The 25,779-nt window shown below is 39.0% G+C and overlaps 1 protein-coding gene across 1 annotated transcript in view; it reads left to right on the top strand.

The window, feature by feature from the left end:
• The window catches only part of CDKAL1 (CDK5 regulatory subunit associated protein 1-like 1), a gene marked incomplete at its 3' end in the record, with an annotated part of 265,833 nt that overhangs the window by 168,119 nt on the left and 71,935 nt on the right, over positions 1–25,779 (top strand). Inside the window, exon 8 of the mRNA XM_008944761.1 lies at positions 11,761–11,941. Coding sequence (XP_008943009.1) covers positions 11,761–11,941 — 181 coding nt within the window. The remainder of the gene's footprint in view (positions 1–11,760; positions 11,942–25,779) is intronic.

Below are 25,779 nucleotides of genomic sequence, written 5' to 3'. Positions count from 1 at the left end.
CTGCTTTGCTTTAATGTCTGTCTTTCCAGGAGCCATTTTGCTCTCTCTCTCTCTCTCTCTCTGTAGCAGAAGCTCTTAATATAAATGATCTTGAACCAAAACCTTGGAATAAAACATCTGGCCCAGTGGCAATTTCAGTTTTTTATTTTCTTGATCCATTCTTGGTTCTAATTCAGATAGAGATCTTAAATTCTCTGTTTCTCTGTTAAATTCTGAGGTCTTTCAACTTGCCATACTACTCTTCCTGTGATGACAACTTCTGCTCCCCATTACCCTGCATTGCTGACTTTGTCCTGTCTTTGAAACATGCTTGACCTTCTTTTTGCTGCCAGTTCTAGCTTACTTATTTTCTAAAACTTCACCTAGGCATTGTGCAGAAGCACACTGTTATGCCCTTCCATCAGATTCACACCTTAAGGGGAAATAATTTAATAAGGAGAAGGGCTAGTTCTCCTCAACTATTTAATATCCAGCTGAGGTCATCTGCACAGACCTGTCAGCTGCTTTTGACTTTTTCAGACAGCGTCTCTACTCAGCTTTATTTTTCAGATGACGTATTCATTGATCAGTCTCTTTTAATGACAGTTGTTTTTCTGAATTTCTATTCAGTAGTAGCTCAGAAAGAGGCAGAGGCTGATACTGATCTGAAGAAGATGTATATATACTGTCAATCCCAGGCTTCTCACCTGAAGCAGGTAGAGCAGGACTTGGCATAGTGCTTGGATCGCTATGGAGTAGAGAATTTGTTTTCTCCATCTTTTGTTTGGCAGTTTCTGTTTTCACATCACAAGCAATACGAGGCTTCTTTTCCTGAATTCTAACACTGATCACCAGGGATTTTTACCTGTTTGTTGTCCCTCTTTCAGCCTGCTCTCAAAATGAATGTCAGAACATGGATGTCTTGAAAGTAGTGTATTTTAATCATTTGGAGGTGTAACATTTCTCCAGGTGTGGAATGTTCACTAATGCTGTACTTGAATTTTCCAAAAACCTACTGTCACTGACATTTCCCTCTTGTCCTTTACTTTGTGTAAGGCCCATTACCTTTTGGTATATGCTTATTAAACAACAAATTAACTCAGACCTGAAAGAAAAAGGAAAAAAGCAGACCATTTATCTCAATACTAGAAATACTTTAAGAGATTTTTCTCTCTTTATACCTGTGTTAAATGCTGTCAACACCCCTCTCTAAAAGGGTATGTTACAATGGGAAATACTACTATGAAGATTAGCAGAGATTATCAGAGGTATGACAGATCTGTCACACAAAGGAAATTAAGGATTCTTCAGTCTGGAAAAATGCTAATTGAGAGGGACTAGAACAGAGGTCAATAAAATTGTGAAGAGTATTGAAAGTGAACAGAGTTGTTACTGGTCTCTCCCAGTGTAATAATTAGGGAATATCAAATGGAAATAGCAAGTGGCAGGCTCAGAAGAAAGGAAAAAAAAAAAGTATCACTCAAGCGATTATGATATGGAAGGGTTTAGATTCAAGGGGAAAATGGACTACTTAATGGAGAAATTCATCACAGTCTGGTTACAAAAACACCTCTCTGACAAAATCCAGTTGTTGGCAGGGGAAAGGGATTCTGGGGGACTCCACATCTGAAATGCTTCCCTGGGCTTCTGCTGCTGCCCATTGCTAGCAGTAGACAACTGGCCTTAGCTGGAACTTTGATCTGATCTGTCTTATCTTCAAAATCCCTGAAGCATTACAGGAATGTAGATTGGGAGGGGAAACACATGTTCCAAAAGCTTTTTTTTTTTTTTTTAATTAGCATTTGTTAATGGTTGGATCTTTTTCCGTTGGTTTCATCATGCCAAAAAGGCACATTAATCATTTTGGTTTATACAAATGTTTTTCTATGTCAGCATGAAGAGCTAAGTGACTGTCACTGAAACAGCCATGGGTGGGTCTTCAGAGCCCAAGACATTGAGTCTTGGTGATAAGCATTGTGTCAGAGCGAGGAAAGTCTATCATATTCGCAGCTACTTGTGGCCGAGATCCTATTATTTCTGACCATGCTTGACAGCTCTGCTCTTAAACAGGAAAGGGTCATAGAAAATTAGTGTAATTTCAGTGTCTGCTTTAGTGCAGCAAACATTAAGTCACTTCCCAAGAACAGTTCCCTGGTGCAACCCTTAATAAATTCAAACTTTATTTTTAGTGATGACCTTTCGTAACGCGAGCCTTGATCCATTGAGATGCTGTTCACTTTTGATGCATCTCCAAATCCCTTTTTTATGCATTTTAAATCAACACACGCTTATTCTGAATTTATGCGTGTGGATAGAGGGAGAGATGTAATTTAAACACATCTGTTCAAATATGCATTTCAGATCAACTTGGTGCCGGTTCTCATAATACGGCTGAGTTTTTGACGGGTATTATATCCCTAAAGTACACAGCAGATGGTATTTATTAGAGATTGAATGGAAATGAAGTTTAAGTGTGTTGAGCTTTTTGTCTTAAGTCGCTCTTTTTTAATCATAAAACAATAATGATCTGAAGTTATAAATCTGTAATGAAGTTCTGTAAAACGTTTCATTTTTATGGGAAGAGTCGAACACCTTATATTTGGATAAAGTTAATCTAAGCCTTAGCTGTTTGGTTTTTTTAAGAAAATTGATAATGGGAAGTATTATAATGTTTCTTATAAAACGTTTGCGCTGCGTTTATTAGGAACTCTAGCAACCTTCACCACAGTTGTTTAAAGAGAGTAAAACTGTGTACTCTTTTATCCTCAGACACCGAGTCATGCTAATTATGAAATATATTTTTTATCTAGATAACTATTCCATGACAGTAAAGATAAACCCAGTCCCTACTCGCATGGAGTGCTCCATACCTGTCCTAGCTGCCTTCAGATGTCCTTCAGACCATATTCTGGAAGAGTTCTTTTAGGTGCAGGAGGTGGACTCGGTAAAGAATAGTCATAAAAAATACCCATTCTCACTTCCAGTTAATCTCTGGTACCTGTTAGATTGTGCATCTTGATCACAGCTGCTATTCTGCAGCCTTTCTAAGGTGACTTCCATCAAAAACACTAATGGCTCCAAAGTTAAAACCAACTTCTTAAGCTGTAGTCAGAAGTTGCTGCAGATCACAGAGCTCAGGTGTAACGTGTACCCTGTGGGAAAAGCCACCATGAGCAACCTTCAGTGCTCTGCAGTGTATGGAATGAAAAAGCAATGTGACTGTGTCTGTCAGGCTGGGCTTAACCTGTGGTTTCTGCTCCCTTGAAATCTCAAGTGTTTCACTATAAACCACCTCCATATTAGCGGTAGGATTTGTGGTCTTGTCTCTTGTTCTCCCGTGTGTGTGTGTGTGTGCATCCTCCTTGAGGGAAGTCTACAAGGACGCCCTGAAGAAACACTCTAGAGCTTTCTCTGTGGTCATGTCTGCGTTTTGTCTGGTTTGGTATTTTTTTAAAACCCCAACCTATAAACAACATGGGGTTACAGTTTTTGTCTGGTTTCTTGGGTCTTAGGCATCAGTTTCAGAGAGATGGGATCCAAGCTGTGCAAACAATTTTTTTTTTAAAGTCTTAGAATTATTTATCTAACACATATAAACAAAATATTACTTATCGGTTGCTAGTATTCAGTGTTTCAATAGTTGAGTGAAAGTAAACAAGTGATTTGACTTATAAATGTTTTTACAAACAATAACAACACAAAGTTATCTTCACTTTGATGCAGGCAAAATGTGAGGTGAAGGAGAACTGATTTGTGAGACAACCTGGAGGTCTGTGGGGCAGTAATATAAGAACATTTTAAAATATTTGAAATAATATAATTGCTTTACAGTGAGGACACGTACATGAATAAAAGATGTTAGCAGGTGTCTTGCCAGGGTGGAATCTCATGCTGTTTTATTTAATAGGAATATATACACCATAAGCAGGTCTAAATTTGCTAAAAGTCATCTAACAGAAGGCCTGAATAACTAATCTGCAACAAAGTTTAAAAATAATGTCGTTTAAGTATGATAGTTTATTAAAGAATTTTTTCTTTCTCTAAATATTAGCAGCTTTCTTTTTTTGTGAGTGAGAACACAGCTTTGATCCTTTTCTCTGAGTACTGTATCTGACACTCTTGGACGTAGTATACATTTAGGTTTTTTCCAATACAGTTTATTACACCTTTAATAGAAATTCAATCAGAACACAGGAAATTCATCTTTTCGATTGGCTCATGGACAGTTTGATAGAAGCAAACACAAGTTCCCTCAGACTTAACCAAAGCTTGAAGTCAAATATATTCATACTAACTATGGAAGGGTGGAGATGGGTACTAGTTTTACATTATTTATTTTATTAAGGTCTGACTCCCTGCTCATGTTCACTCCAATATTTTGCCCTCTTTCTGTTCTCTTAGACTGTATTGCAGTCTGTGAAGTGTCTGTGCTATGTCTGTGCTGTCTTGCCATTTATATTTTTACTGCTGACTTCTATAGTAGTGTTTTAAAAGGCTTTCTTGAGAAGTTGTTTGGATCTTCCCTACTTATCCTAAATTTAGTTGTAGAATCTCCCACCATTTGTCCAGATAATTTCGATGATGTCAGTACGTTCCTAGAGCAGCCAAACACCATAAAAGGAAACGGGAGCATTAAACAGAATTTTACGTAGGAATTAATGACATAAGTTCTGTGGTGAACTTGATAGTACTGGTTTTCTTACATCAGTTTCTTAAGTATTACTGCTCACAATTATATATGTATATAGCTCTGTTTGGTGCAGCAGTCTTACCAAATGATGGTTTGTATCTGTCAATAAGGTTTGCTCTGTTATCACTTAAAATGCTTCTCACAGAAACGTTACTGAAATGTCTGTTGCCATTGAACCGAGGTACTTTCCAGTTTTGCCAGTTTTGCTCCATGTGTGAATCGGTTGAGCAGTTGATATGAGGGTTTAAAAGAGCTCTTTTTTCTACCACAGAGGTTTTGAACTTGTACATCCTGGGCTGCTTTTAAACGCATATGGAAGAGATCACAAAGGAAAACATCATCAGTGGCTATCCATTTATTAGAAGTCTGTACATCCATTGCATAATTTAGGGTAATTCATAAACTGCTTCAGAAGTTACGTTCAGGTATACTCCCCTAACTCTGGATTAAATTAGGAGTACGTTGTATTGTGCTCCATTCATAGTCCATGGAGAGAGGGAGAAGTGCAAGAGGGTTTCAGATCAGAAGTAGGCTGAATCCCTTTCAGAAAGTGTAGGTACCTTCCTGTGCCTTCATTCTCAGGTTAATCCCCATGTAGTCAAGAGGCAGGGTGGGGTTTCATGTTGTTACTAGCCTTTGAAAGAGGCAGTACTTCCAGCTGAGCACTATGTTTCTCTTGTGCTTACTCCAGCTCGAGCGACTCCTCGGTGAGCAATTCGGGTTTGTCGGAAACCCCACAGGAATGGGCCTTGTAGAGAGAAGTGAAAGGGGAGCAGGGGGAAGGCTTCTGGGTGACTGTGTGTGGTCACAGGGAAGATGCAGACATCTTTAGGTTCATCACGAAATGCATGTTGAGACATCTGTTAGGTTCTATAAACATGCTTGAAAGACCAGCTCTCAGATGCCTTCAAGTTATTTCATCCATTACCTTCATTTCACTTGCAAGTTCCCTAAACGGGCCTTGCTGCCAAAAGGTTCTGAAATATAAAATAGCATATGAAGCTGAAATAATATTTCAGCTTCATACTGGTTTTATTTTCATAAGAATTCCACTATTTTTTTTTCTTAACACTTTTTCGATGCAAATGTCTACTTTATGAATTGAGAAGTTGCTAGGTCATCACATTGTTTTGTTTTGACCTTAATTACTCTACATTTCCCAGGCAGTTCTTACACCCTTCTATAAGAACATACAGTGTTTTAAATTTATTCATACAGCTACTTATTCTAATCCAGTATTTTGTTACACCGGCAGGCGTAGAGGTTGGGGGTCTTGGTTAAGAGCAAGTTGGTGGCTTTAAGTCATTGCTGGATTTAAATGCTAATTGCTCAAAGGGAAGTGGAATAATATGTGATCATGCAAAAGAATTTCAAGTGGTCACACAAGTAGGTGGTGAAGGTGCTGATGAATTTTAGCTCCTTTACATAATTTCTTCCCCGAGCATGGATTTGGATTGTAATGGTTATTGCTAAAGGAAGTGTTTTATGTAGCTAAAACCACATTAAATGTTCCGTGTAACACCTGAATCCTTGCAAGTTTCACAATTTGCTGCTGGTTTTCTTAGACATCTTGCCCTGTGAAAATATGGAGGCTTTTTACTCTTTTTTGGGGGTGGTGGTTTTTTTTTGGTAGCTTGAAAATTTTATCTCTTTCCTAAATCAGATGACCAGGGGTTTTGCATTTCACCCCCAACTTACCTTCTGCCAGGAGTGCTCTATCTTCCCTCTGTTAGTGAGTGTGTCTGTGATAATTGGGACTGGGATATCTGCTGTGGCTCCCTGCCACTGGTAGTCCAGTTTCTGTTTCCTCTAACACTGCTGAAGAGGTCCTGTGGGCAGAAAAGAGCAGGAAACTTGTCCCTGTGAGGGTATGCCTGCTCTGCTTGCTGGTTAGTGTGCAACAGAGTTACCTGAGCAAACAGAGTTCCAGGAACTGTCTGCTCAGGTAGCACAGAGCTCACCTCAGACTTTGGTTATTCTTCTGGACATGTTTAGAGCTAACAAACCTGTTGAGCTGTTAAAGAGGCAATTCTCAGGGCCACAGTTACCCACAGCATGTTCTGTACTTCCCACGGCTTTACTTCCAGGCATCAGCCACTCCTCTGGGAGGTGGAACACTTTTTTTCTCTGACCCAAGAAGCTCATTTGGTTCATTTTATTTCTTCTGTATTTCTTCTTTGTCCTTTCAAACACATTTGCTCCTCCTTCCTGTGAGGTTTTGAGTATTTGTCCTCTCAGCACTTGTTCACGATCCTTTTCTAGATGTGCTGGTCATTACAGCATCACACTGAAATGGACACTTCTTTGGTGTAAGTGGAAGTAGTTGCTTCTTTTTGGATGGTTAGAACTACATAAGGTGATGGTGATTGTGTTGGTGGTCTTGTTCAGGATGACAGCTGTAAACCTGCTTGAGTAGATGGAAGGGATTTATTTATGTAGAGAGATAAAGGAGAGAATGTTAAGAAAGCTTAAAAGTATTTGGGCTATATTATCTTATAGTTGAGTAAATGGAGACAATAGTGTGTCTTCAGAGAAAAAATCTTGCAAGATTTATGTTCACCAGAAAAAATTATTCCACACAGTCTTTCTAGGCATTCGTCAGCATTACAAGGCTTTAAAATGGCTGGCAAGATTCAAGTCATTTTATGCTCAGATGTCTATGAAAACAGACCAGCCACCTCCATTTGCTAGGCCAGAAGGAGCATCCAGGCCTCTACGTTTGAAACAACTTTCTGCTTTTTTAAAACCATTTTCTCTTCCATAAGGACCACTGTGTCTTCTTGGTTCACTGAACGCTGTGTTGTTGGAGCTTCTCTACTGACCCTAGAAAACATTTGCTGCCATTGGATTTGTAGACTTACCGTAAATGCATTAGTGTAATAAATGTTACAAAATGCTTACTGGGGCTGTTCAGCAGCTTTTCCTTTGTTTACTTCAGAATAGATAAACTGCGTTTCATTTAAAAAAAAAAAAAAAACATTTTAATATTGGCTGATGCACAAGAAATTGTTCTTGTGTTATTTTGCATTGTATTTCGTAGCTGGGAAAAATATTTAAACTTCATCTGAATCTACACAATAAAGAATTTTGTGCTGCTTTCTTTCAGAGAGTCAGAGCAAAGGCTGCTTTAATTTTCAAGTGTATATGTGTTTTATATTGTTCCACAATTATATCTTTTTCTTCTCTTTTTTATTAAGAAATGGTGTTTTGCATCTGGAACGAATTGTACTTATTTTTGTTCATCAGTGCTCTGAGAAGGGCTAAGAGCTTGATTTTTGTCAATAATTGAGTTTTATTCTTAGTGAAATCTCATGCTTTTCTCCCCCTTTAAAATTATTTTTTAAACAATATAATCAACAGTGGTATAAAAATGTACTGTGCAATGTCATATTTTAAGCAGTCATACTGGGTTGAACTGTAATGAATTGCTGTTGCTGAATACACTGTGGTCCTTATTCTCTTTTCATACCCTGGCTTTTCTTTGTGTGTAATAATTCCATCCAAGAAGAAATCTAATTACTAAGATAATTAACACCTTATCACCAAATGGAGTTCAGACATTTGTAGAGTTTATGAATTTTTAAAATATGTAATTTCCTTTTAACTGAATGACAACTGGTGTTATGGAGAAAAAGAGCATATTATATTGTATCTGGCTTGATTGGACCTTATAATTCATGTTGCCATAGAAACGACCAAACCTTTATAAAGGATGGTATTACTACCACCATTGGTAATAAATGCTTTGACTGTTGCCAGTAGTGTCATTAAAATGGTTAAAATAACTTCATTATCATGGTTTTGTCAAACGTGATGAATGTTCTATTCATGTTTTGAGAAATGGCAGCTGATATTACGTGATATTGATTTATAATGTACTTTTCATACTTTCCATAAGGTTACTATTGCTGCACAAGGTATTTGTGATGTGAGCAAAATCATGGTACAGAGTCGAGTGCTCCTCTGTTCTCTCAGTCCCTAAAGCTAACGAATTTAGTTATTTGTTATCAAGCAGAACTTCATATCTTGCAGTTTGTCAGTTTTAAGTAAGCGATGGTAATTGAGGCTGTTTAGCCAACAGCTCTGGGGATTTTTGCTGTTCTGTGCAATATCCAGCTTGTGTTTCCCGCTTAGGATATTTGGACCGAGTCCTTAATAATATTCTCTGCCTCCCCTTTCTTGGGTCTTTTGTCAGCAGATACTCGTCTTCCAGTAGAGCTCCTTGTTGCAGGACGTTTTTCTTAGAGTTATTCAAACCCAGGATTTTTCACCCACGGTAACCACAGCATTATTTTTTTTTTGATGATGTACTGTCTGATAGTTCTCTTTGGCCAGTCAAAGGCTTCATAAATGTCATTTGGATTATATGCATTTGTATTTACAGTTCTGCTGTCTCTTACCTTGATGAGGGGAAGAGAAGCCTTCCAGCCATTTCTTTATGATGGAGACACTCTTGGGGACCCCTTCTTAAGCTCAGGTGTGAGCTTTTCTTGTGGCAGTGGTTTTTATGCCATTCATCCCTAAAAGAATCTGCCTCAGCTGTTCCCTTGCCTGTAGGTTACTTAAGAACTGTAGAATTATTTAGCTTTAAAAGGACATTTAGAATCATCTCATCTATTCCCACCACTTGGAACAGGGACAGCTTTAAGTCAGATATCATATCTTTATAGGAGACTCACTTTTCCTCCTAAACAGTATTTTCTCCAGTTCCTCATTGTTGCTGGTAGTGTAGAATCAACTCTGCGTTGTAGCAGCAGCCTGATCTGTGTCAGCAAGGAGCACTGAGCACTTCTGAGCACTTCCATTTCTGTCTCTTTGCAGAAGAGGTTTGTCATTGCTCACACTTACACGAGCAGGCAGAACACAGAACAGTGCTGTGACCTCAGTTTCTCACAGGGCAGTGCTCGTCCAGCTGGCTAGTGTCAGATTTGGAAAAGTGAGCTGATGTCTCCTGGGTCCCATAGAGTGCTCTGCAGATATTATGCTGTAATCTCTTGGTTGTAGGACTCACTTTTCTGGGCTGTGTTACAGAATCACAGGGGGGTTGAAGTTAATGGAACTCTGCAGGTCATTTTGACCAACCCTCCCTTGCTCAAGCAGGGCCACCTAAAGGCAATGATGTGGGGCTGTGTCCAGACAACTTTTTTGTATCTTCAAGGAGGAAGATTCCACAGCTGCCCTGGGCAATGTGTGCCAGTGCTCAGTGACCCTCAGGAACAGAGTGTTTCCTGATACCACACCACCTGAGCCCCCATGCCCTTGGCTGCTGCCTCCCAGAGCTCTGGCATCGCCTCTCACTCTGTCCAGGTTTCTTCTCACAGTATCGTTTGTGCCCACATGAAATAACAGCAGGGAGTAGTAGTCAGAGGGCCAGATGAGCCCTGCAACATCCCCTGGCAGACAGCAAACCTCTCTAGATTGTTGGTTGGGTCAACAGATGGGTGCCTGTGTCCCCCACATCAGCTAGTCAACCATTACAATGACTTGCTGCTTCTTCCTGGTAGTCTTGCATCAGTTAGGTGGATCAGATACTGTGCTTGTTGGCACATCTGGCTTCTTGACTTTGAGGGAGACTAACCTATTTTACAAGTTGTAAGCCCTTAGGTGGGGTGAGATCCTTCCTTTGGTGTCAAGAGTCACCAGCTTCCATCCTTCTCCTCTTCCAAAGGTTTTGCTTGCCTTGATAGTAGGGGTTGACACTACCTGCTTGTCTTCTGCGGATGAGGGCTGAAAAGCTCTTGAAGCTGTTGAGTTGCAGAGAAGATCCTGTCTATCTCCTTTTCACCTTCTCCGACGTTGCACAGCCTCTCACTGCCTCCCATAACTCCTCCACTTGCAGGCACAGCTTTTAGTAGAGCTCCTGCAGGACAGAAGGCCATCTCTCCTGGCATCAGAGAGAGCCCCCAGGCACTCACTGCAGCCCAGGTCTTGGAGGCCTGAATCCACTATCTGAAACTCAGTCTGGGTGCAAGTCTCAACCCTAGCAGGGGTGGCTACTCCCAACATCTACTGGGAAGGACGCTCAATGACATGTTACCACCGTGTCCAAGACTGTTACTGTGGCACAGTTTCAATGGAGGCCCCCTTGTCCCACCCCTTTGTGCATCCTGCTGCACCAGTGCTGTGGCCGTGGGCTGCCTCTGCTCAGGGTGCTCCCTGCAGCTGCTGCGTGTGAGGGGTCTGCCTGTGCAGTCCCAGGGGAAAGCTGGGAAATGGTGACCCTGCCAGATTTGTGCAGAACTGTGAGGTTGGATGGCACGCCAGGCCCCTCTTTTGGATCTCCTGTTCTACTCTGATAGCAGCATTATCAAACATTAAATAGTTTAGAAATTCTAGTGGCTAAGTATCAGAAGTTGTAAGTTTTGTGGGTTAAGCAATCAGAATTCAAGACCTTTACAAGCTCTGCTGATCGTGTAGCCTGGAGAAGAGGAGGCTGAGAGAAGACATTATTGCTTTCTTCAACTACTTGAAAGGAGGTTGTAGTGAGGTGGGGTTGGTCTCTTCTTCCAAGTGACAAGCAACAGGATGAGAGGAAATGGGCTTAAGTTATGCCAGGGGAGGTTTAGACTTGATGTTAGGAAGAATTTCTTTACTGAAAGAGTGGTGAGGCATTGGAACAGGCTGCCCAGGGAGGTGGTGGAGTCCCCATCCCTGGAAGTGCCCAGAAAACATGTGGACGTGGTACTTCAGGACATGGTTTATTGGTCATGGTTGTATTGGGATCGTGGTTGGATTTCATGATCTTAGAGGTCTTTACCAAACTTAATGATTCTAAGATTCTGTAATATGTAATTGTGAATGAAGGAGGAATTGAGTCCAGATGTTTTCACTTTTTGGCACAATCTTATATATATATAAAGTTCAATTTTTGCTGTTACATCTTTCTTCAATTCCACATACTCTCAGCTGAGAACCAAGTGCACTTTTTCATTACCAAGCAATAATATTCTTTTTGTTTGTTTCCCAAATATTATTTTAGGTCTCAACTTCTGTAGATCCAGTTGAAGAGTTGTAAGTCTATGTACAGTAGCTTTTAAGGGAGCAAGACTTGCATGTCCTTAGTTCAGTGTTCCTTTCTATTTTCTTTACAGAGTGCCTGGAATAACAATTGCTACAGATATCATCTGTGGTTTTCCAGGAGAGACAGATGAAGATTTTCAAGAAACAATGAAACTTGTAGAACAGTACAAGTTTCCAAGCTTGTTTATTAATCAATTTTACCCACGCCCAGGAACCCCAGCTGCAAAAATGCCTCAAGTCCCAGCTGCAGTGGTAAGATCCATTTTCTTGTGCCACTCTACGTGGGGTACTCGGGTGTCTTTAAATACATAAAGTGTATAGATGAGAAAGTAGATTTTTGGCAGAACTATGCTACAGTTCCATGAATGTGTTTTTTCAGACCTTTAGAGGTGAGCTAGATCACCGAGTGCAATTTCACATAGAAGTTACTGTTCAGATTGTTAGGAAGGGTAAAATAGTGGTTATATTGAAGTCATGTCTTCTTTCTATCAAGTTCGGGCTGATTGAGTAGCAAGAGTGATAGCTGATTGATTGCTCATATTAATTCTTTTTCCATTTTAAGACTTTTATGACTCCAGCAATCTCTCCAGCTTATTGTGAATAATTATGCAAAAATGTTAATAATAGAGCAATAATAATCTCTGATTTATTTGTCAAATATCAAATCTGCAGGCAACTTCTCAAGACTTTCCTTACCTACTGCTTATAAATGCTGCTTCCTTCAGCCTGCATGTTAAAGGGCACTGATAAAATTGGCATTTAGTCTTTCACTTCTCAGGTGTTTTCTTTCTTTCTGTTTTTGAGTGAGAACTTTAACCCTACCAACATTCTTACCTCAAAATCCCACAAGGGAAACAGCCTGTTTTGTTCTAAAATGTAGATGGCTATTGGCTGTATTTTGCTTGATATAAATAGCTATTTATAAGCAGGAGTAACAGCAATCACATCTGAAGGCATGGCTTGATTTTTTTATTTTTAAATTGGATTTTTAATTTTTGTAATCTGAATCTCAAAACAAGAAAGTATACAAGACTGATGCCTGTAGAATAATTCAACTTGTTATTATCTCATTATTATGGGCATAAATTAGATTTATATTTCCTTTCAGCATAAGAATGAAAGTCAGCCAACAATGTGAATCAGTTTAAATAAACCCCCATTTCTTTCAATTTATGTATCCTGGTACTTCAACACAAAGTCAAAACTATATATCAGTACTTGTATCACTTCACTTCTACATCTGAAAGCTAAACAAAGGATTTCTGCTTACTCTCAGTATATACCCCAGATTTTGTAGGATGTGTCAGCTGCTGTAGACATGAAATGACATTATATTGGGTTTCTTCAGTTTATTCTTTGGAGAAGTACAGCATGAGTGATGACTGCTCATGTACTGTAGGCTGTCTCATAATTGGAAATACTGAGTTTTCAGGTATAAATATCTGCTGTTGAAATAACCAGCTCACCCTGTTGAATTATTTTTATGATTTTCAAATGCTTTTTACAAACTTTTGTAAATGAAAAAATTGCAGAAACGTAATTTTTGAAAGTTAGGATGCTTAAAAATCAGAACATGGATTTATGGTTCTGTTTTGCATTCTTTTATCCACAAGTTTTTAAGCACGTTATTTTCACAGGAGGTGATAAAAGCTTAAGTTAATTTACCCTCCTCTGTTTCACTGAGTGCCATGGGAAGACAATATGTGAAGATCTGAATTATGAAAGATCATTAGCTGTTCTGTGGTTAGGAGTGTTACTTGGAGAACGATAATGTCATTTTAACCCACTTTTACATTCTTCGTATTTGTAGCACTAGTACTTATTGCTTTCAGTAAATTAGAACCTTCAAAGAAGATGGGGCCTCTAATCCAGGGCTGATGAAAATCTGTAATTAATAGATTTTGTTCCTCTCATTTATTTTTTTTTTCCTCTGGTCCTTCAAAAATCCTGTGTTAGGAGATGCTTTGTTCTTTTATCTCTGTAGAAATGGAGAGTAACTAGTCAAACAGAGCAGGAAGAGCTTCTGCTAATCTCTTATGGTTTATATTCCCACTATGGTTGATAATCACATTACTCCTCAACAGAAGCTGATGGTCTTTCCTGCATGACCAAGAATGGACAGACGTTTCATTTGACATTCCTTGTCTAGAGTAGCTTAGGTATGTGTCTCTCCTAGGAGAAGGAAGTAGCACGTTACAGTCAGTGTTATACACTCTTACCCCTTCATCCTTCCATAAAGGATGAAACTCCTGTCATTTTACTGCTAATAAATTTATTTTATTGCATTTGCATAGGGAACGAAACAGCACATAAAGTGACATACAGCTGTTACGTGCAAGTGTCTGAGTGTGCATGTGGTACATGGTGTTACTGGCCTGAAGTTGTGAGCTAGTGGTTTTAGAATCATAGAATCATAGAATCATTTAGTTTGGAAGGGACCTCCAAGATCATCAAGTCCAACCACCGAGCCACCAGGGCTCCAAAGTCCTCTGCCAAACAGATCAGAATCTGTCAGGGTTGGAAGGGACCACAAGGATCACCCAGTTCCAACCCCTCTGCCATGAGCAGGGACACCTCCCACTAGATCAGGCTGCCCAGAGCCTCATCCAGCCTGGCCTTAAAGACCCCCAGGGATGGGGCCTCAACCACCACCCTGGGCAACCCATTCCAGGGTCTCACCACTCTCATGGGGAAGAACTTCTTCCTCACATCCAGCCTGAATCTGCCCACTTCCAGCTTTGCCCCATTCCCTCTAGTTCTGTTGTTACTTGAGATCCTAAAAAGTCCCTCCCCAGCTTTCTTGTAGGCCTCCCTAAGATACTGGAAGGCCACAATAAGGTCCCCTCGGAGCCTTCTCTTCTCCAGACTGAACAGCCCCAACTCTCTCAGTTTACAGGATGTTCATAACACCATCCTCAGCACTGGATCTGTTGGTAGGATCTTCTTCTATGAAAAGAATTTTGGCTGTATTATTTAATTACAGATGGTGGAGTCTTTTTTACTGAAGAGTATTTGCTGTGTTATTTCAGCTTTGCAACACTTCTGCAATGGGCAGATCTGTTTGCAAACTGCTCCACTTCACTGAGTTCCACTTCTCCAGCTCTGGTTCAAGACAGCTTCAGTGATTCTGCCCAAGTATTGCAGCTGCAATAATAACATATTTGCCTTGTCAGTTCTTTTTAAGTTAGATTCTTTTAGAATAATCTTATACTTTTAGGGGCAATCTGTTACGTATTAAACATAGGAACATTTAGTGCTTTCAGATTTGTAGTAGCTTGAAAGAAGTCATAAATATAATTGCCTTTTTGGAGAAAACCATCATTTGAGTTTATCTTAATAGAAAAAAAAATATCAGTAGGTCAACATGGAATCTTCCCTTCACATAGATAATTTATCTTTGAAAGCCTTACAGGCACTGATATTTTTCTAAAAGGGCAGGTGACACTAATCCAGATGGACAGTTCTGCCACCATAAATTCAGACAAGACAGTTCAGGCTACAGGCCTTTCTCCTTCCTCCTGGAGAAGAAACCTCCGTGGAGAATCAGACATCTGTCTAAACGGTCTCATCGTTTCATAACCATCAATTAGATTATGCTCACTGTAAATGCTGTCTCCACTTTAGAGAAAAGTTAGAGCACGGAGGGTTTTTTTGGTGGTGTTTTTTGGTTTTTGTTTTTTTTTTTTTTTCTAAATAAGCAATTGCAGTGCTGCTGACTCAGGTACATGAAAAATGAGTCAAGATATTGTTCAGAACTTAACTGCTACCACAAAATTCTGTTTTTCTTGGCTTTTACCCCCATTCTATCCACCTACTGCTAAATACATTGTTTCAGAGATGAGTCTGGATGCTTATTATCTCCAGTGGGCTGTCTGTAGAAAATTCTCATTCTGAAGTGTGTTAACTATGAGATGCTACTTTGTACATCATTATTATTATTATTATTACTACTGTCATTTTGGATCTGGATTTCTCCATTGCATTCAATCATAAAAGTGATGGTGCTGATAGCTGTGTAACTCAAATTACAGATTCTAGTCATATAAATATTTTAATAAACAATGTAAGAGAACATGTTTAGAAATGTCTAGTAGGGATTTTATGCTTAACTGTATTGCAGTCGGAATGCTTTAAGTGTAAAACTTACTCTTTTTCTCTAAAATTAAAGATCTGTAACACCTTGTATTCCTGATAATTTTAATTTCTCTGTCCTTTAGTTTTTCAAGGTAGCTATTATGTCTCTGGGGACTTAGGATGAAATTTCTCTCTCTTGTCCTTGAGACTGGGTCCATCACAATTTCTGAAAACGTTAGGGGACATCATCACCTCAGGATCAGCTTGATTTCCATTCCATGGAAACAACCAGAAGAAATAGCCTTTTTGAAAATAGGGATCATGGTAAGGTACAATTAGCTTAATCTCTGCTGAGAGCAGGAGATGGCAGCCATTTGGAGAGCAGTAATGTGACTGCAGCTTCATGAGTACATCACCCTCAAACGTAGAGTGGAGTCCAATCTTTCTGTATGTCTTTTCAGTAGTGTGAGAAATTCAGTTTCAATTATTGGTGCAATTATTAGATTTTTTTTCTTGGAAAAAAAGCATTATGATGTCTAGATGAAAGACTATATATTCACTTTCTCTTACAGTCTCTTTCCTTCTCTCTTCCTGTATGCCATCAGATAATTACCTTGCTCCCAGCTAGAAAATTGTGCATCAGTCAGCTACTGAACCTTTCCTTTAATTCCTTTTCCAATTTCAGAGAATTCCAAGAATGTCTCTTATAAATTTTTCTGTCTGTATTAGTTGTATTAAGTACTGTGCTTACTAGACTGTAATAAATAACCAACTCTACAAACTTCATAACTGAACTACTATTTGATCTGAAAATTAATTTGCTTCACAAATTAGAGGTAGATACAGGATAGTTTTGCTGATGATGTATAGCATTCTTGGTCTAGATGATCTCCAGAGGTCATTCCCTACCCCTGCCATTCTGTGATACTCAGTCTTTCAGTACACGAAGGGAATGGTGACCATGCCATGTCCCTGCTGGACAAAGATGTGGGACACTCTCACAGAGAAAATGTCTACCCAGTCTTCAAAAGCTCAGTTTTCAGTAGCCTTCATCCCAAGCATGACTTGCCCTGGAGTAGAAGTTGCTTTTGGTTCAAGGACAGCCAGGCCTACATTCTGTTTATCATCTATAGGAACATGCCATGTCCATCCAGCCACACTGCAGGTGGTTTGCCTCTCTGCCATCCATCCACCCCCAAATATTGTGTCCAAATAAAACTCCTCCTGAATCTAAAACCTCATCCATCTATATACTGGGCATTTTATCTAGTAAATATACTCAGCATTACTAGGAAAAAAAAAATAACCTGCGATCAGACATTGTTCATCCCTCCATTTAATTAAACCATCACATAGATCTGTCACTCGCTAGCTGCAGGAGTAATAGATAGTGCACTAAGAGATTTTTTTCCTATAAGGGTAGTGTAATGCCCTATGCACCTTCTCAGTGTTGTCTACCAGGAAAGATGGATTTTACCATTTCTGTGGGATCAAACCAACCATCTTGTATTTTATGCCTTTATTCTATGATGGCTACTAATTTTTCTGAGACTGCTTTGCTTTTGCTTCACTCCAAGAGGTCTGTAAAAAGCTCCCTGATACTCCTTCCTGACTGAGTGGCTTCAGATCCCCCATATCTCTCACCACTTGTTAAAATTCTGCAAGGCACTAGAAGTAGGTATTTTTGGGTACCAGTAGATATGATATGATGTTTAATCCCTCCTTTGCTGGATAGATATAGGTTTTGCAGCTCTGAATCTCCATGCACAAACAGCTGAATCTTCTGTGGTAGTTCATGTGCTCTTACCTATGAAAAAATAAATAATTGTCTATGTGTGAAACTGTCCCTGGCTCATTGAGAAATAGCAACATCCAAGCAACAGGAAATATTAGCTGCTGTCTCCTTCAGCATTTTTAACTTCTAGGAGCAGGACAGCAACTGGAAAAACATTGCTTGTGCAAGGGACACCTCTAAAGGAAAGGGAGCACAGCTGAACCTTGCCATTGTACCATCAAAAAAAGGGCTGGTAAGCTCCCTGTTGAGCAGACAGTAAGGGGAGGTGACACCTGAGGGCTGATCTTGCCTGTGAGCTCATGCTTCAGGCGTTGGTAGGTACTGAGATGCACAGTGTGCCTGGGGAAGCCAGGGCTGCAGCTAAGGCAAGGCAAGAATTTGTCTGCTGTCTGGAATGGATTTAGAAATAACCTTGTGGTGTTTCATGTGCTCTGTGATATGCAAGAGAACCAGTTGCACTGTTAAGTGCTTGTAGGGTGGGACAGGACAATTTTGGGTGACGTTGGTTAGTTAATCTCCCCTGCTTCTAATACTGGCATAGCAGAGTCAGTAATACTTCTTGCCTTAGTTTAATGGTGGCCAATGCAAAGACTGTACAATGGGAATATGGAGGGATATTCTTCTAAAATTATGGAAGAATGCTGGGGAGATCAGGAAGTGGGAGAAAAGGAAGGAAAAGTGCGTAGGAAAAGGAACAATGGCACTTATTCAACAGTCCTGCTCCTCTGGTTGACCATCACTACCTCTGAGCTTCCCTGTTAAGCACTGTGACTAAATGTCATTACATGCCCCAGGACCTAGATGCAGCTGTGGTAACTGCTGCTGGTGTCTCTGAGACTCTTGGCCCCTGACATCTTCCCCAGCACAGGCACTAATGCATGGTGTAACATGCAGAATGTACTTTATGTGTAAGAGAAGCCAGGACTGATTAATGTCTGAGTTTAACTGCTTGAACCTTTGTGCTACGCTTTGTTTTTTCAGAACTACACTTTTATTTACTGCCTGCTACTCTGCCAGAATAAAGACTTGAGTAAAGACTTTTATGGCAAGTTTGGGACCAGAGAGTTAAAAATGTGAAAGCTGGAGAGGGAGGCAGACCATGAAGGAGAAACCAATGTATAATCCTTCATGTTTGTCACAGAACTGAAGTATTCCAAGTTAACATATTGCAGCAACTTTTGTGCTTGCTCTCTAGTAGTTTTATTTACACCATGTTTCCTTATTTTTTTTATGAGAACAACATGTGAGGTACTACAGAAAGCCTCATAAACTATCAAGATAGCTATGATTGCTCTTATCTACAAGCCCAGTTATTCTCTGATGGGATTCATTTTGATAGATATAGCTGCTGGTTAATGGCAGATGTTGGCTCTTTGTATTACTTTCTGGAGGCTTACAAATAGGTTTGTGTATTTTCCTCCCTGTTTTTCCAGGAACTATATAAACTGACTGATCTCTGAAAGCCTGGTTCCTCCTTTTGCCTTGTTTTAAACATGGACAAAACATTTGATTTCTTTTATGCTGTATCTTTAAATCTACCACAGTGCTCACCTTTCCATGTGCAGCCAGAATTGTGGGTTTGTACAATGAATTCAAAGGCAGGCAATTACCTGTGAATAGGGGTTTTTTTTGTGGTTAGATAAAGCTACTAAATAGAATTCTACAGAAGTTTAAAGACAGTTTTATTTAAGTGCTAGATTCAGCTCAAGTGTAAACCACTTTAAGTTATTTGACTAGGTGCTGAAATGAAAATCTGTTTTTGTTGTTGTGGGAGACAGTTGAGCCAGCAGGTTTTAAAATAGGTTGTACCCTTTTGGAAAGCTATAAATGATCTGCTTATGGAGCTGCTGAAAATTCAGTTCACAGCTAATCTGGGGAATGAGTTCAATTGCACAGTCACAGCTGGGCTGTGCAGAGTCAGACGCCTGAGAAAGGACAAGAATATTTTGAGTCTAGCCTGGAGCCACAGCTCTTAAATCTTGCACTGGTATACTTTAGCCACCTGGTAGAGTAGAACTCTTAGAGTTTCAAGAAGCACAACTGTCTTGCTTGAGAATACAGGGCAAATTTCAAAACTAGGCTGGAAATACACTTGGGAAACCAAGTTGGTGTTCTACTCTTCTGAATTTTGCTTTGTTTTTACAGCAGAAACTGGAATGAAAATTGCTAACAGCTTCCTCATAAGCTTTATACAAATTCAATCTGAAAATTGGAGCATCTTAAAGTAAATATACAGCTATGTGTTCAATCTAGGCCGTGTTGCTAAGAATAAGAACTGATGGACACTAGAAAATAAATTGTGGTGAATATACATGTGGAGGAAGAGGCAGAGTTCTCTCCAAACATCATTGGCAAGCCAGAAATAGTTACAGGATTTGCAAGGATTCACCACCAACATTGTATAATTTTTGAGTTGGTACTTGTAGCCATGTACAGTCCACATGTTGAGTGTTCAGTATAAAAGAATTACTTTTAGGGAAGTGTTGTCCTCTAGGATACGTAGTGGCCATGAGTATTCACTACCCATCCTCCTTCCCCTGTGAGTCCGTCTGGAAACTCTGATGGAATTCTGAGATGTTAGTTGCGAGGAAGCTGAAATAGCATGAGCAGTTTTGTGTGCCACATACTCTGTGCTGATTCTGTGCTCTCTACAGGTAAAGAAGAAAGTCTTTGATTTTAAGGGAGAAAACAATTTTTAACTCCAGTATAAATATAGATGTGATCAGCATCTCAGGCAAGTTTCTGTTTTCACTGTAAATTGTTTTCTCCAAAAAACACAACATTATAAAAATGGAAATGTGATTTAGTGAAATGAGTTTAATGGTGTCATGGAGGGCTTTTTTTGTTTCCCCTAGGCTTTTTATGGTTTAGCATCCATTGCAATTGCTTATAAAAATGCCAAAAAGTGTATCATTCTTCTGTATTTCCTACCTAAACGTAGTTCACTGAAGTTTTCAAGACTATATTATTGTTGATTTAAAGGAGTTTATATAAAATGGAATCAGGATAAACTCAGTGCATAAATTTGTTTTTCTTCCTTTACACTTAAATCACAACACAATCTGTCTAAGTGTGCACATACATGGAATGTATTTGAAGCCTCCACCGTTAATTACAAGGATTGAGTCATTAAGACAGATATGAGGGGAAAAAAAAGATTAAAATTGTTCATCTTTTTCCTTTGCCTGTGATTATGATTTGCACACTCTGATCTGGAGCTTCAAGTTAGAATGTTACAGGAAATTTAAGGACTGTTTTGTAAACTCCCTCTTCCCTGAGATGGAAATGAAGTGATGCAGAAAGAGAAACAAAAATGTCTTCAAACACCTTTTACTCATGAAGCTCTTGTTATTAGTAGAACCAAACCATTATTGTTAGAAGCTGGTAACTATTTGCACAACTCATTCAGTCCCTGGGATTCCCTCTCTTTCTCACCCATGGTTGCCTAGGAGGCCAACCCCAACTTCGTGCCCAGATGTGAAGGGTCAACGTGTGGCTTTGTGGTGGGTGCTTGGAAAGTACCTCAGCAGGGTCTTTGTTCCTTTAGGTATAAATATAATCCTGCAATCTGCATCTGCATTTAGGAGTCACCACTCTCTTGGATATGGAGCAAGTTGGTCACAATGGCCTTGGGCAGATTGAACAGACTGTTGCTGCCCTAAGGTTAAGTTATTGCAGACTCAGCATGAGCACTGGTCTTCAGAGCTTATTCCTTGGAGAATTTTCACATGCTGTGTTTTCATCGGGTAATGTTACTGTCTTGGGCCTGCTGGCTTCTGTTACAACTCCATCCAAATCCTTAAATGTCTACAGAACCTGTGCACACAAGCTCATACAGAAGGGACCTCTGTGGCAACTGGATGTTACATTTGTGGATTCTTTGTCCTTCCGCCCTCTTCACTGGCTCATAGTGAAATGGAAGAGCCATGGAAGAAGTTTTAACTCTGTCTTTTTGTAACTTTTATTTGAATTACAGTTCGGTAACTTCTGTAATACTGGAGGTTTTTCTCTTTTTAAATTCAGGATTTTAATACACTATATGAGCCAGGCTGCTCAGAGCTGGAAACAGTGCCAGCAGTTGTAGACATAACGGAGTATTACCTATAACTTAATCCCTCAAATGATGTGTGCAGCAGGATAGAAAAATCTATCAGTTTAAAAAACAAACAAACAAAAAAAACCAAAACCAAACGTCTTGGCTCTGGCAGCTCCGGACTTCCTCAAATGAGAACATGGTTTAGATGAATGGTTTGTGACTTAACACAGGTAGCAAATTAGGTACCTATCCAGGATTGATATTAATTATGTTACTGAAATTGTTGAAGTTTTACTACTTTACTGTCTTTTTTGCCTAGCATAAGTAGGCTCTGGTTGAGCGTATTCCTTTCAAGGCTATCTGTAACTGTTATTTTAGACTCCAGGAACAAAATTTGAGAGTGCTGTAAGTCTAGTTTAAAATTTGTTTAATTAAAAAAAAAAAAAAAAATCTTCTATTTTTGAATCCACTGTTTGTATTTAAAGTTTTTTGAATGTACATTTGATTTTATTTAGCTTCTCTGTATCTTAGAGGTAACTAAGCTTGTCCATCATTTGCAAATAGTGTGACATTTCTGATGGCCCATGAAATGTGCTTTGGAAAAACAGGACACTGAAATATCCCGAGGTGGGTTCCTGGTGACCCTTTCTTGAACTTTGTCTGTCTTTGACAATCCAAGTACGCTCCTTCCAAGCCATCACAGTCAATCAGCTCACTGAGTGCTTTGGAATTCTAGCTTTCACTGCTGTGGCTGCATCTCTGTTTATTGGGCTAAAACTCCACGTGGAACTTGGAATTGCTGAAAAGCTGGAAGCAGAATGGAGGACTGAATAATAGATTAACATAAAACGAAGGCAATTTTTTTGTGTCTAGTTAATTTGTGTGTTGTGAGTACATGAGTGGTCTCTGCAACCCAGTGAGCACTTGAGCACTTTTTGCCACTCTCTGTGTGTACCACAAGGTACCTTCTGGAGCACAGAAGATTTGTGAGATTTCTTTACCAGATTGTAAAGAAAGCACTGCAGACAGGTCAGTCCAGTCCTGGGTATATATTTGTAAGCCTATCTGTGTCCTGGGCTTAACGTAGATAGATAGATAGATAGATAGAAAGAAAGAAAGAAAGAAAGAAAGAAAGAAAGAAAGAAAGATTACATTTCATTACTAAAATGCAGTTTGCAGTTCATTCTAGTTTAGATTACTGCATAACTGGGTGCAATAATTATATATATATATATCCAAAATCAGCCTGTCCTTCATGACCAATGCCTTTATTTCTGGTTAGTGTCAATGTAATTTGGAATGGATGGTTGATACCCAAGGCCAAGTTTCTGTCAGATACATTTTTTCTGCAAAATCTTTTTGAGATAAAGTCTTCCTAACCAGTGACAGTGGCATCCATAGAAAATATCCACCTTATACAGATTATGAAATTTCAGTATGAATTTCAGACATAAAAATATACCACAAGTGAGACAGAATATTTACAAACTACATGAAATTTAAGCATCCTCAAGACGAATGAATGATGAAGGCCCATTTTACAGTTAAGGATTTCTTTGTGAAAGTCTTCAGAATAAATTTTTGCATAATTCGTCCTCTGTTAAGGGGATTTTATTATGAAAAATGACAGGAATAACAAACATTAATCCTAAACTAAGTTAAAGAACTGAAATGTACCAGAAGGAATTGAATCCAGTAATATTTGTAAAATACAGGAGATTGAGGAGTGTGTTACTTAGCTGAAATTACATGGGAGGTAAGAAAGAAGAAATTGAAGTGTCCATGGTTTAAATGAAAATGAATCCTTCAAGAAATTATTTTCAAACAGGTTGACAGAAGATCTTATGAAGAACCTATTCTGTTTTTTTGAAAATGTTTGTATTTTTCCATAAATAAGAATTTTTACTTAAAATATAAAATAGACTGAACCATGACTATTTGTATCATAATCCTCAAGACGGGATCACTTTAATGTTTGCTTTAAAGGTCTGTAAAGCTTTATATATTTTCCTTCTTTAGACAAAAGACACATTGCATGGGCTCATAAAACTTTGTTCTGATTATTTTGGAAAGAATCACTAAATATACAAAAGCCTAAAAGGTATACAAAATATAAATTATAAATGTGCACTTCTATTGTTGATTGGAGTGGGAAAAAATGTTCACCATCCTGGAACACTGAGGTAAATTGCTGAATATAAGACATGGTACACTAAGTGACTTATCCTATGTATGGATCAGAAATTATTGAACATAATTCCCTAAACCAAGCTAAGTAATGAAATGCACATGTATCAATAGTTAAAGTAGAACAATGAGTCTGTTTGAACACAGTAATTCAGATAGGTCAGGTCAAAAAGACTAGCTAATCCCCCAGTGATTTGGTATGCTTCATTACAGATGTGATCAGAAAGACAGGAATAATGTCAGTAGAAGTGAGTTAGCTATAGGAAGCAGAAAACTTGTTAAGCCTGAATTGTCACTTCTGCCCTTGGAGACCTTACAGGGCATGAACGCAAGAGCTTAATGAACACCAGTTATGATTTTATCAAGAATCTGGCTGGGGCACAACATTTTTTTCAAGATCATTTCTAAGAGCGTGCTGCATCGAATAACTCAAGGTCAAAGAGAACGGTTCACTGGTTTCTGATCAGTTGGGGTTTTTTAAATGGTTTTGCAGAAGAAAAAGCAATCTGTAAACTTTGATAACATGGCAGTTTCAGTGGTTTGGCTCATCTGTTTTGTGGTTATAGATAGAGAGATTTAAGACTTTACAGTTTGACTCTCCAAGCAAGAGTTTTAAATGCACTTTGTTTGGTGTAGTTGCTACATCTCTCTCTGGTGTTTTGCCAAGTAACTCGTTGGAGGTTAAAGTTAGGCCAGGTTGGTAGGGTGCTCTCAACTCCGTTCTGTTCTGTAGACATTTGGAGTTTGGAACTACCCAAGGCCTTTGCAGTTTTGAGATCACAGATGCACCATGGGGGAAAAGACACAGCTTGTTACTGAAGTTAGAGAATGCCGTAACACAAAATGTGTCAGACGTGCTGTTTCAGAAAAGGAACCTCCAATCTCATGGGTTTTTCTCTTGCAAGTGTCTGTTACACTGGAGCCTCCATGCTTTTGGTAATACTGGGGAAGAAAACTGTGAAAATACTTGCATAGCTGCGTCATTCTTTTCCCAAAGTCTGTCAGAGCTGCAATTAAATTCTACCTTGGCTCAAGAGTTTAATGTGGTTTGAACTCTAAATTATGGAATACATGAGGTACTACACAAGCAAGTGATGTGGTTTCCCAGACTTGTTTGAAAAAAAACAACGTTGCTATTGGTTGTTAGCATGCTCAAGTGTGTGAGGTGCTTTGTAAGCTCTAAATTAAATAAGGTTCCTGTGGCAAAATAAAATTGTATTTGATTCTGGTCAGCAGTATGTAAAAGAGAAATGGGGGAGAAGATGGTAGGTGAGGGAAGAGCACTGAAATAAAGACACCATCTGATTGCCTTGACACATGTATTCACTGTGATAGTGAAGGAAAAGAATATTTGTATGGAAACAGATATGGGTCCCTTTTACTGAAGGCAGCCCCATGTCCTGAAGGGATGTTAAATGGTGGAAGCAGAAAAACAAAAGCAGGAGAACTTCAATGACAATATTTTGAGGCTGACACCTTCAGTGGAACTGTTGGAATCTGCAGATGTGCCACAGTGTTAGGCTGGGAATTATATGAAGAATCTTCAGAGTGAAAATAGACTTCTTAAAACTGGAACTGGAGCCTAAAGGAAACTCGTGATAAACCCATGATACCTCCATACTGGGGAGTAATTTTGCCACTTTTGTTCCTAGATGAAAAACTGAGAATATCTCATTGAAGCTGCTTCTAAGTAATCTGTAATAAAACCATTTGGGCAATATTGTAATTCTGCTTCACAATAAATGTTGTAGACCTACAATACCATGTTTGAAAGGTAAACAGACAAGTTTTAGGCTACAATAATATCATCTGAAAGACAAGTAATTATCACCTGAGTATGAAAAGAAGATCACCTAAGAAGTGCAGTATACATGTGTGAGACTATGATGTGTAGTATTCCATATAGTTATTTCATTTCTAAACTTAATTTTCTAAAGTATTTTCTGTTTATAACAATGTATTGGTAGGATACGCTTAACTTTACCCTATTTTCATACC

The sequence above is a fragment of the Merops nubicus genome, unplaced genomic scaffold, assembly GCF_000691845.1.
Source record: "Merops nubicus isolate BGI_N331 unplaced genomic scaffold, ASM69184v1 scaffold4387, whole genome shotgun sequence".
Classification (NCBI taxonomy): Eukaryota; Metazoa; Chordata; class Aves; order Coraciiformes; family Meropidae; genus Merops; species Merops nubicus.
The sequence above is the reverse complement of the archived record's forward strand: the minus strand, read 5'-3'. Positions and strand labels throughout refer to the sequence as shown.